General features: G+C 36.6%; 1 protein-coding gene across 2 annotated transcripts; it reads right to left on the bottom strand.

Annotated features, from left to right (window-relative positions):
- Window positions 1–1,922: 1,922 nt before the first annotated feature.
- DPY30 (dpy-30 histone methyltransferase complex regulatory subunit) lies at window positions 1,923–11,852 on the bottom strand. 2 transcript variants are annotated; one of them, XM_090280208.1, is made up of 5 exons: window positions 11,766–11,852; window positions 11,458–11,529; window positions 11,325–11,372; window positions 5,095–5,237; window positions 1,923–2,274 (listed from the first exon to the last, which is right to left on the bottom strand). In XM_090280208.1, exons 2-5 carry the CDS (start codon window positions 11,491–11,493, stop codon window positions 2,202–2,204), a joined length of 300 nt encoding a protein of 99 aa, XP_090136334.1. In that variant the 5' UTR covers window positions 11,494–11,529; window positions 11,766–11,852; the 3' UTR covers window positions 1,923–2,201. The 2 variants fall into 2 exon arrangements, with proteins under 2 accessions (XP_090136334.1, XP_090136335.1); XM_090280209.1 differs by lacking the exon at window positions 11,766–11,852 and adding an exon at window positions 11,630–11,759.
- Window positions 11,853–12,111: the final 259 nt, after the last annotated feature.

A 12,111-nucleotide genomic window follows, 5' to 3' on the forward strand; every position in this document is an offset into this window, starting at 1 on the left:
ACTACCAAGAGACATACCTATTGTCAGCCTTTATTAAAAAAAAACCGTATCAATTTAAAGACTGAGTAATTTAAGCACAATCTCAAAGATAACACAATAGAACACTAGAAGTAATGGCAGCACTAGGCAGAGTACTGAATTGTTTCTAATGGTTTATTAACCAGAGGTATATAACATAACACCTTAATATTTGTCAAATTCAAAAGGCCATGCTCTCTTCCATTTCAATCTGGCTCTCTGGGGCCCAGATATATATATATATATATACTTTTTACTTTATATGTATATATTTACATATTTAAAGTTCCCCACCCTGGCTGGTGTGTCTCAGTGGAATGTGCACTGGCCTGCGAACCGAAAGGTCGCTGGTTCGATTCCCAGTCAGGGCACATGCCTGGGTTGCCAACCAGGATCCCCAGTTGGGGGTGCTCTAGAGGCAACCATACATTGATGATTCTCTTTCTCCCTCCCTTCCCCTCTCTAAAAATAAATAAAATCTTAAAAAAAAAAAAAAAAAAAGTTCCCTGTGTTTACAAAATATTAAAGGCTCAAGCTGCCCCTCAAAAAGTTCCCCAAGTGTCTCTGGTATAAATCACTGAAGAACTGTTAAAATAAAATAAAATTATTGATGCTTTAATAAGAGATTACCCAATTGTACTTATTCAATTGTTAAAATATCGCTAAAAAGACTTTGGCAAATTAAAATATAAGTTAGCCAAGTAACCAAAATAAATTTGATGGAATGCCTGTGAAAACTACTTATAAATAGATCCCAATATTTCCAGGTTTTTCTTGTTCAAATATATAGGTGTGCAGATGTAAATCAAAACCATAGTATCATCTCCCTGCAAGGATCACTCCCACTGAAATGCTTTTACGGTATTAAAGAGAACTGTAAGACACATCTCCTCAGAATTAAATTTCTAACTTCGCCATCATGCGTTTAGCTTGGACAGTCTTTAATATGTTTCCAAAGCAGGGTCTCAACCTCAATACTATGGACATTTTGACCCAGATAATTCTTAGGGAAGCAGGGCACAGAGACTGTCCAGTGCATTGTAAGACATGTAGCAGCATCCCTGGTCATTACCCACTAGATGCCAGTAGAACCCCACCTTACTCCAATTGTGACCACCAAAATGTTTCTAGACATAGCCGAATATCCTCTGGGGAGAGGCAGGCAAATCATTCCCTACTGAGAACTATTACTCTAATGAATTTTTTTCCTGCCAGACTCTTTAGACAATTTTCTCTTTTCTTAATGAGTTATCTCAATTTCTTCACACAGGACAAAGTGAGCGGACCCCAAAAAAGAACTGGCTAGTTTTTCATTATTAAAAAAGAAAAAAAAAAAGGATGTTAAATAGCACAAGTACTCCTCACTTAGCTATAAGCAACATATTGAGAGAAGCAGGTTTGAATGCCCATTCAAGAACTTACCAGTGTGGTCTTGCACACGTCACTTATCCTCTCCAAATCTGTTTCCTCATCTGCAAAATGGGAATAACAGTATCTACTTTGCAGAGTTGCTATATTAGAAATAACTGAAGTAAAGTAGTACTGTGCCTTACACATATTAGAAGTGCAACAATAGCTATTATTATATTATTACCATAAAGGTTGACAGCACAGGAGAATATTATATACCCTCTGCAGCACTTACACCAGTATGTATTCCAACCTTATTGTGCATTAGAATCACCTGTGGTAGTTGTTAGAAACTGAAGATACCCAGATTCCACCCTCCAAAAGGCACAGGAATAATGAGAAAAAAACTTGAGATTTTAATATTATACTAGAGTCTGATGCCTTTTTATGCTGTTGTAAAACCCTGCAGCACTCTCAGATACAAAAGCAAGTCATAAAAGTAAATGAACCACATAAATTATTTATCATAGAGAACAAAAACTACACTACAATAATGACGTTTAACAGTTTATTTTGAAGGTCATTTTAAAAACAAAGTTAAAGATAATCTGAGAAAAAAATTGCACATAATACACTCATTAAATAAGTATGGTGATTAAATCAAAATAAGGGAAATATGTTTTCTTCTGCAACTCCAGTAACAAACAAGTTGTTGTCCTGAAGCTTCTTATACTTTCAAAAAGGCTGGGGGGTGAGGATCATGGCAATTAAAGCTGCCTCTTAATCATGTAAATCTATAGTAGAAACCAAATTTTTCTGTTCTTCCCAGTAAGTCAGTTTCGATCTTCAAACTGTGCCTTGTTTTTTAAAAGATATGATGCTAGAAATTCAATGGGATTTGGTGGTCTGTAAAGAAAAAGAAATCCAAAATTTAAAAATTTATATACTAGATGTGTTCATTTAAATATAATGCCATAATAAAAATACGTTTTTTAAAGTTTAATTTCCTTTTTACACTCAAAGACCACTTGTAGTATAATATAGAAAATGAGATAGGCAAAAAGGTTAGCCAACAATGTAGTTTAAGAGATTGAAATTTCTGTATGGCTGAAATCTGCATATGAACTCAATTCTAAAACACAAGTTTCAAAAATGAAGTAAGAATGGAATGATTACCCCAGGGGAATAATAACTTGAAGGGATCACAAGTGAGGCTTCTGGGGTGCCAGCAATATTTTGTTTCTTGATCGTAGGGCAAGTTACATAGGTATGCTTGGTTTCTGAAAATTCATTAGGCTGTTATGTATACCTATACTATTCTTTATTTTCTGTAAAGTATTATCCTTCAATAAAAATTCAAAAACAATATAGGAAAATGGCTATAGCATCACCAAGACATTTAGATTATAACTTCTAAGTGACTAATCAAAATAAGCAGTATTCATTTGAACAGGTTCTGTTTCGTTTCTTTTAAAAAAGTCATTTCTCAAACGAATGAACAAAATTGAACAAGGAACAGAATCATAGTAATCAGGGTGGAGGGGGGAGGGAGAAAAGGGGGGTAAGTAGGGGAAGGGTCTAGTCAAAGAACATGTATAAATGACACATGGACATTAACAACAGGGTGGGGAATGACTGTGGGAGAAGGGGTGGGCTGGATTGGGGGGAGAAGTGGGACAACTATAACTGAAAAACAATAAAATAAAAATAAAAATAAAAATAAAAAAATAAGTCATTTCTGCCCTGGCTGGTGTGGCTCAGTTGACCGGGTGCCAGCGTGAGAAACAAAAGGTCACTGGTTTGATTCCAAGTCAGGGCAAATGCCTGGGTTGCCAGCCAGGTCCCCAGTTTGGGGGTGCAAGAGGCAGCCATTCGATCTGTTGTCTCTTACACATCAATGTTTCTCTCCCTCTCTTCCTCCCTTCCTTCCTTCCCTCTGAAAACAAGTAAATAAAACCTTTAAAAATATCATTATTTTTTTTCTTCAAATAATTTAAATCAATTCTAATACTGCCACCACACAGCACACCTGAGAAGTTAAAACATATTTTAAAATTAAAGGGGCCCTGGCCAGGTAGCTCAGTTGGTTAGAGAATGGCTGCAATATGCCAAGGCATATAGAAGAAATGACCAATGAATACACAAATGGAAAAACAAATCAATGTTTCTCTCTCTCCCCTTCCTCTCTCTAAAATAAATTTTTTAATTAAAATTAAGTGGTGTTATTGAATATTAATAACTTTTACATAAATTATTCTTGCTGAGAAAACAAATCCAAAGATAAAAAGTGGGAGAAACACCTATTTAAATCCTACAAGGGGAAAGCATACTGAGAATTGATTTATAGTGATCTCCAAATATTCCTGTAGCTTTTTAAATAAGGTTTTAACGGGCTGGACATAGACAACATTTTTCAAGATTAATCTGATAAATCATTTTCCCAGACTGTATTTACTAAAAGCATATTACTTAAAACTATATAAATTTTTTCTTCTACATATAAAGTAATATTCAGGATTTCTAATTACTGATCTGTTTCAGAGAAAGAACAAAAAATAAAAGATGTCCATATTTCAACTGTCAGTAGTAGAGCTATAAATAAATAAATCCTATTTAATAAACATAACAATCTAAAACAAATATTTAATGTTTGTCATATTATAATTTTACATAAATATACTATTCTAAATCAATAACTCAACAAAACTATAAGACATAATTCCATCAAGTTCCTTATCAAGTTATATTAGTATAACTTGCTAGTATTCATTACTATTCTTTGAATAAAACATAATCTGCACCTAATAAATGTTGACTAATGTTACTTACAAAAAAGTATTTATGGGATTTGCTTACACAGAAATAATTTAGGTAGAATAACTAGGAAATAATATGCACAGAAAAGAGAAAAACTGTAATCGTGTGAATAACAAAATGTAAATCAAAACAATATGGCAAAAAATGTTTATAACACTTATACTGCTGAGGCTATGATAACATTGGAAAAATTTTAAGAATAAACTTTTGAACATAAATATGATACTAAGTATGAAACAACATAAAAACAGTCATGTCCTTTGACCAACTCTTGGGAATATATCGTATGAAAGTCATTAAGTAAAAACAAAAGAGGTATGAAAATGGATAAACTGCCTGGTGACCTATAATAACAAAGGAAATTGAACTTAAATTTTCAACAATGAGGAAATGGCTAAGTTAATTGTGGTACTATTATAATTTAAATTATAATCATGAAGTCTATGCAGAGATATGGAAAAAGCTTTATGTTATAATGTTAAAAAGGAGATATAAAATTACATGTATATTGCCTAGCCGGGTAGCTCAGTTGGTAGAGCACTGTCCCTACACACCAAAAAAAACATTGTGAGTTTGATCCTCATTCGGGGCTCATACAAGTGGCAACCAACTGGGAGGCAACCAATGGATGTTTCTCTCTCTGCTCTCTCTAAAAAATCATATCCTTGGGTGAAGATTTAAAAAATTATGTATACCATGATTATAAATCTTTATAAGTATGCATATGATCAAAGACCTAGTAGAAAAAAATGAAAGTATATAAAGTGAGATTAAGACTGACTTTTAACATATCTTTAATATCCATAAATTCTTTATACAGAAAAAAAAATACACATAACTAATGATATTTCAATTAGAAAAGCCTTTGTTCTGCTTTCTCTGGTAACTCCTTTGCAGACACTATCTTACCTTTCCTTTGCAAGCACAGCAAGTCCCTGTAACAAGATAGGCACAACTGTCTGATCCAGGTAGGCACGAGTTGGCAAGGACTGGAGATCCACTTTCTGTTTTGATGACTTTTCTGCATTAATCTTCTCATTTTCTACTATCCTCTATTGAATTCAAGAAAATATGCACAAACATTACAACTACTTAATTATATTGAGTGCTAAGCAAAAGTTAATGGAAACATGACGTTAATAAAAAAGGAAAGTCAATGACTAAAAACTGGCATTGGACTGCAAATCCTCTGCCAGAATAAAATCAGACCCATCTCTAAATTTCATTCAGGCTTCTTCTCTCTGAGAGCACCATAATCTTTCTTTCTTTTAATGTCATATCTCCAGATCTTACTCTTTCTCAATTCTCTCCGCCATTTTAAAAGTAAATACAAGTCCTTTTTTTCATGAGAATAACTTCTTACAGTGTGCTTCAAAAAATCTGTACACAACACTAAGTAGCACTGAACTACAGTGAGAAAGCTAGTCCTATTTCAATTCTTTCATCACAGATAATATCAAGGACCGAGTTTCAGTTTGGTGCTAATATGTCTTTAACACTTCTGTAACACCTGCTTAACTCTTAACAGAGCGAGTAGGCTTCAGACTCAGAGTCTTCAACTGACAATAGGATCCAGCTAAAATATAGTAGCACTATTTTATATTCAGTTTTCATTTTTATAGTTACCCTCTATCCAAGGAGAATGCTTTTCCATTCATGTTTCCTTTTTAAAGAAATTCATCTATGATTTTTTAAAGTGAATAAAGAAAAAACTACGTAAAAAGTAGCAGAAAAAAGGAAAATGACTAATATGGAAAAGATGGTTAATGTGATATTCAAATGATGTTTAGGACACAATGACTTAGACATTTTACTCCTAAGAACCCCCAAATCTGGGGCCTTTCACATATTCATCTGACATCCAGAGTATTAAAAACTAGTGAGAAATTTGCTTTCTTTTGAAAATTTACCATTTTGGAAACTTTGAAATAAGTGGCCATCTAAAACACAAAACACTAGTAAGAGCATTTCCATTTAAATAAACTTTTGCTCCAAACATACTCAAACTGAATATAAAAGAATCAATACCAACAACAAAAATCACTTTTCTACATTTAATATCTTTTACATTTAGTTTTATTTTATTAAAAGGGAGAAAAAACTTTAATCACATACCTACATAATATATACCACAGTTTCCAAAGATACTTCCCATTACTATGTCAGGCAGCTATTCTAGGTTTGGTTATGATTTTTCAATTTAATTTTGGGACTTAATAAGAAAATTTTCTATACCTCATTAATATATAAAATAGCTATTTGTTTGCCCATCAGTTACTTATTGCTCATCAGTAAATTTCAACAGATAATACCTATATAGGACAAAAACTAATCAGTTACATGACATTCCAATCAATGCCTTCAATAAGAAACAGCAATGCCTAAGCAATTCCTATAAATCCTATAATAAATTCCCTAACCAAATCCAATTTGTTTCAAATATTTACTGAATATTCATTATGTGCCAAACTGCTATGCTTAATTTTAGTTAAGTCAAAATCCTGTATTAATCTAAAAAATATATATATATCCAACCTATTTTAATATATAAACTATTAACGATATGGAACAGTGATCACCCAAAGAGAAAAATGAGGTGAGCCTATGGCTGCCCCGACCTACTGCTTCATGCCTGAAGAACCTAATAGGAGACAATACAGGAAAACGGAACCAAAGCAGAACCCGGCAGTCTCCCTGAGTTGAAAATTCAGGGAGATCAAGCCATCTAGAAGGTGCAGGGCAGAGTACTGAAGAGGAGTCCCATGGAGAGGAGAAAGCTGCACAGAGGGAAGAGTTGCACAGACAAACACTAAAGAGACTGCCTTCCAGCCTTCCAGGGAGTACCTATCAGTGCATGGGTGTGAGGGAACTACCCAATACCCAAGGTCAGGGAAAAAGTCACATGGGAGGAGTAAGCAAAACAATCCCTGGAACTCACACAGCTAGTAGTACTTCATGTTTCTGTGACCTAGAATAGGAAAACCTCCTAATAATACATGAAGCATTGGGTAGAATATGAAAGAAGATGAAATAAGGCTTAAACCAAAGGCTGGTCTGGTCCCACCTAATGAAGCTCAAACCTCAAAAGGAGCAACCTGTTACAAGCCCTGACTGGTGTGGCTCAGCGGATTGAGTGCCAGCCTGCAAACCAAGAGGTCGCTAGTTCAATTCCCAGTCAGGGCACATGCTTGGGTTGTGAGCCAGGTTCCCCAGTTGATGTGAGCAAGAGGCAACTGATCAATGTATCTCTTGCACATTGATGTTTCACTCCCTCTCCTGCTCCCTCCTTTCCCCTATAAAAGTATAAGCAAATAAATAAAACCTTTTTTAAAAAATTGTTTCCAAGTAACCTAAGCCCTAGAACAAAGTTCAAGAATGTCTGAGGCTCTGACCAGGCAGCTCAATTGGTTAGAGCATCATGCTGATATGACAAGGATGTGAGTTCGATCCCTAGTCAAGACATACAAGAATCAATCAATGAATGCATAAATGGGTGGAGCAACAAATTGATGTGATGTCTCTCTCTCTCTCTCTCTTTCTTTGTCTGTCTCTGTCTCTCTCCTCTCTGTCTCTCTCTCTTCTCTGACTCTCTGTGTCTCTTGTCTCTCTCTCTCTCTCCCCCTCCTTCCCTCTCTACCTCAAGAGTCAGTGAATAAAAAAATTTTTTTTTAAATATTTGAAGGAATACAAAAATAACAAGTATCCAACAAGGTAAAATTCACATTGCCAGGTGGAAAAGAAGCAGGAAAATACTACCCATAATAAGGAGAAAAATCAATCCACAGGAAGACCCAGAAATGACACAAATGATAGACTAGGCAATTACATTAAACCAGTCATTATATTCCACATGTTCAAAAATATAGAGGAGCCCTGGCTAGTGTAGCTCAGTGGATTGAGCACCGGCCTGCAAACCAAAAGGTTGCCAATTAGATTCCCAGTCAGGGCACATGCCTGGGTTGTAGGCCAGGCACCCAGCTGGGGGCATGAGAGAGACCCAATTGCTATTTCTCTCATGCAGCACGTTTCTGTCCCTCTCTCCCTCCTTTCCCCTCTACCTAAAAATAAATAAATTTTTTTTTTTAAAAAAAGACATAGAGGAAAACACAAATAAATTAAACAAAATACCTGAAAATAATTTGAATAATGGCTGAAATTTCTTCAGCATTCATAAACACACTAAACCTAGAGAAACAAAACCTCTAAATAAATCTTAAGCACAAGAAACATAAAAAAATGTTAAAGTACATAAAGGCACACCATAATCAAATTATTTAAAATCTGTAGTAAAATTTTAAGAACACCAAGAAAAAAGGCATTAAGTATGATAAGGAGCAACAAAAGGAATGATAGCAGACTTCCTGTCAGAAACAACATCAGCCAGAAGACAACAGAACAAATCTACACCTACCAAATATATCTCAAAATCAAAGACCAAATAAATGGCCTTTTTAGACATTCAGAAGCTTAAAGAATTCTTTACCAGTAGACCTGAACTACAAGAAATGTTAAAGGAAACCCTTGAGGTGAAATGAAAATAATAAGAGATAGCAGTGTGGACCTACACAAAAGAATGAAGAGCCCAGATATTGTAAATGAATAGGTAAATGTGAAATACAGTATTCCCCCACGTATCGCGGGTCATTATGTTCTAGACCCCTCCACAATGGGTGAAAATCAACGAAGTAGGAACCTTACATTTATTTTAGTATTTAAAATATTTAAGGCTTTATAAACCGTTCCCAGTCCCTTATTAACCTTTCCCACACTTTTATAAACACTACTTATGTTATTAAACATATTCTACACTCTTAAACCTACGTAACTTTAACAACATACGTATACAGTACTCCAAAATCCGGCAATATAGTGAAAAACCCGTGATAAATAATATAATATTTTTTAAAATCCCACGATACAGTGAGGCTGCAATAAGTGAACCGTGATATAGAGAGGGACTACTGTATTCCTTTTTCTTATCGTTTAAATATCTTTAAACTGACCTTTTTTTTAAAGATTTTATTTATTTATCCTTAGAGAGAGGGGAAGGGAGGGAGAGAAACATCAATGTGTGGTTGCCTCTCACGCACCCCCACTGGGGAACTGGCCTGCAACCCACGCATGTGCACTGACTGGGAATCAAACCCGTGACCCTTTAGTTCGCAGAGGCACTCAATCCACTGACCCATACCAGCCAGGACAAGATAATTAACTTTTTAAAGAAAAAATAAAAATAATGAATTGTAGATCTTATAACATATATAAAAGTAAAATATATGATAATAGTACAAAGGTAAGAAAAGAGGAAATAGAAAATTATCGTTTTAAGATTCTTATACTATAAATGAAAAATATATCACCACTTGAAAATAAACTGTGATAAATTAAACTTACATACTATAAACCCTAATGCAAACACCTAAAGAAGTATAATTAATAAGCCAATAAAGAAAATAAAATTAATCATAAGAGAAAAAGCAGCAGCAGCAACTGCAGAATAGTGGTTTCCAGACTTTTGTATCTCACAAACAAGTATATCAGAAATAAAACAATACAATAAATGAAGTAACATGGGGTTAATTCTATTTTCCAAGTAAAAACTTACAAATAAGCTTAGGTATTATTTTACTATCACCACTAATTCATAAAAGAACACGCATTTTAAAATAATAGAAGCAGGAAGACCTGTTACCTAATAATGTATCTTTATTAAACACTCACGCCCCTCTCACTTCTCACTTTACCACGGAAACTGGTCTGTGATCTGAGAAAAAGCATCTAGGTATCACTGCTCTACAGTAGTATGGCTCTGGCATCGTATACAAGAACCATCAAGAAGACTGTTGGTAATTTTTTTTTTAAATCTCTTTAATAACTAGAAAACAAAGTGGTGTAGAGTATCTTGACCTGATTCAACAGGGTAAGTTCAACTAAAAATTGCATCAGAAAGAGAAAGATTCTCTTATCAGTACTGATATCAAAGCAATAAACATTCCAAGCAACCTTAAAGGCAAAGAATAGGCACTCCAGATTGGCAATACGATTTAACTGTACTTTTAAAATGTCAATTTGCCTATGTTTAACACACAGCTCTCCACTTACCTCCTAGTAAACCTGGACAAGTTACTCAACTTCTCTGAGCCTTACAGGACTGAAGATATATGGAAATTACTTAGGAGTGTGCCTGGCACATAGTAGGAGGACTAAAGAAATATTAGCAGCTAGGCCCTGGAGAGGTAGCTCAGTTGGTCAGAGCAACAACCGCATATGCCAAGGCTGCAGGGGTGGGGTTAGATCCCTGGTCAGGGCACATACAAGAACCAACCTTCCTTCCTTCCTTTCTTTTTTTTTTTTCTCCCTCTCCCTCCCTCCCTCTCTCCCTAAAATCACTAAGTAAAAATTTGAAGAAAAAAAAAGAAAAGAAATATTAGAGCTGTTACTATTACTACTCTCCTCGGAAATGCTCCTTCCCTCATTCATCCAGACTTAATCACCAGTAATGTCTGTTTTCCTAACCAATTCCACCCAGCTCTGGCTAATTCATTTGTTCCATCATTTACTCATTCATTTACCAAATAAATTCTACTTTTAGACAATAACCTCTCAGCACTTACATGAAAAAGCTCTATAAAAGTTACCTTCTTTTTCATGTTTTTTCCTGAAATCAGACTTAACCATGTAAGGCAAAACAGTGTCTGCTATGTATGTTACAGCTTCCAGTGGCACCTAACGAGCTCTGCAAAGAAGTCAACATTTACTAAATGCTGACTACAACAACACAATTCTGGTACAAAGACAATGGGTTTCTTAATTTTAATGCGCTGCTTCTCCAAAGCAATATCCCAACAGATGCATTAAGACACTAAGCAGAACGATTTCATGCCTCCACTAGCCATGTACGTGTTTCTTTGTATCACTTCCACAAGCTCAACCTCTTGCCTCAAAACTAATTTGTACGTCTGTATACCACAAAGTGTTAGTACCGCTAATAAAACAAGCTACCCATAATTTGCTAGTATTTGCTTCATGAAGATAAAAGTTTTCCCTTGGGCAAAGCAACCTAGTAAAAATGGATCCCAAGTTTCCTCCAGCTCTTAAAAAGAGACGCACAGAAACAGCTTAGGAACTCGGTGAGTTACCTCGACGTTATCTGTGAGACCGTACTCAGAGTGAGGATTTTCCGCAACCTAGAAAACAAAACACAGGTCACAGAGCCATCAGCCACCCGTTCTCGCTGCACACTGCCACCATGAATCCAGGGCCTCCGGGTACCTGCGTCTGTCCCTCCAGCATCTGCTCTGGCTCCATGGCGGACCCTGCAAGTCACAGTCCTCGGATACCGGTCTTGGAAAACAAGAACAACCATGAGTTACCCGGGTGATTTTAACACTACGACGCCAGGATGGAGTCCAGGCAAGCCCCCGACCCCGCCCCTCACCCCCACCTGGGCGCGGGATCACCCCGAGCAGTAGAGAAGCAGGGCGAGACAGTCCACGACCGGGTGCCCGCATCAGGTCCGGAAGCTCCACGATCCCAAGATCCTACAAGAACTGGTGAAAGGGGTAAGGGGAGCTGATTACCCGCGCCCGAGCCGTCCGTTCCTAAGAGCCCTGCAGCGCGCCACCAACTCCCAGCATAACCCGCTTCCGCCGTAAAGTGATGGATGTCGCACGACTAACGCGCTTGCGCAGAACTCCCCAGCGGGCCTCGGCTGAGGAAGATTCTTGGCTGCTCGTGACTCTTATTTACCGCTCTGCGATTCGCAGAGTATCCTAGGGAAGGTCTGGCCAGCCTGGCTGTACTCTTCCTTGACCCGCCCAGCCATGGCGAGCACCACCCCAACTGCAGTTCCAGTGACCAGTGCCGCTGCCAGGGTTTCGGCCGGTCAGCCCTCGGTGCTGCCGGGAAGCATCTGCCCAGTCCTTT

Source organism: Furipterus horrens, unplaced genomic scaffold (genome assembly GCF_987537825.1).
Source record: "Furipterus horrens unplaced genomic scaffold, mFurHor1.1.pri manual_scaffold_6, whole genome shotgun sequence".
Classification (NCBI taxonomy): domain Eukaryota; kingdom Metazoa; phylum Chordata; class Mammalia; order Chiroptera; family Furipteridae; genus Furipterus; species Furipterus horrens.

Coding starts and splice junctions, on each gene's coding strand:
- DPY30 (XM_090280208.1), bottom strand. CDS start 11,493: ATGGAGCCAGAGCAGATGCTGGAGGGACAGACGCAG. Junction 11,373..11,457: donor TGCTGGAGGGACAGACGCAG/GTACCCGGAGGC, acceptor TTTGTTTTCTAG/GTTGCGGAAAATCCTCACTC. Junction 2,275..5,094: donor GCTGTGCTTGCAAAGGAAAG/GTAAGATAGTGT, acceptor TTTTCTTTACAG/ACCACCAAATCCCATTGAAT.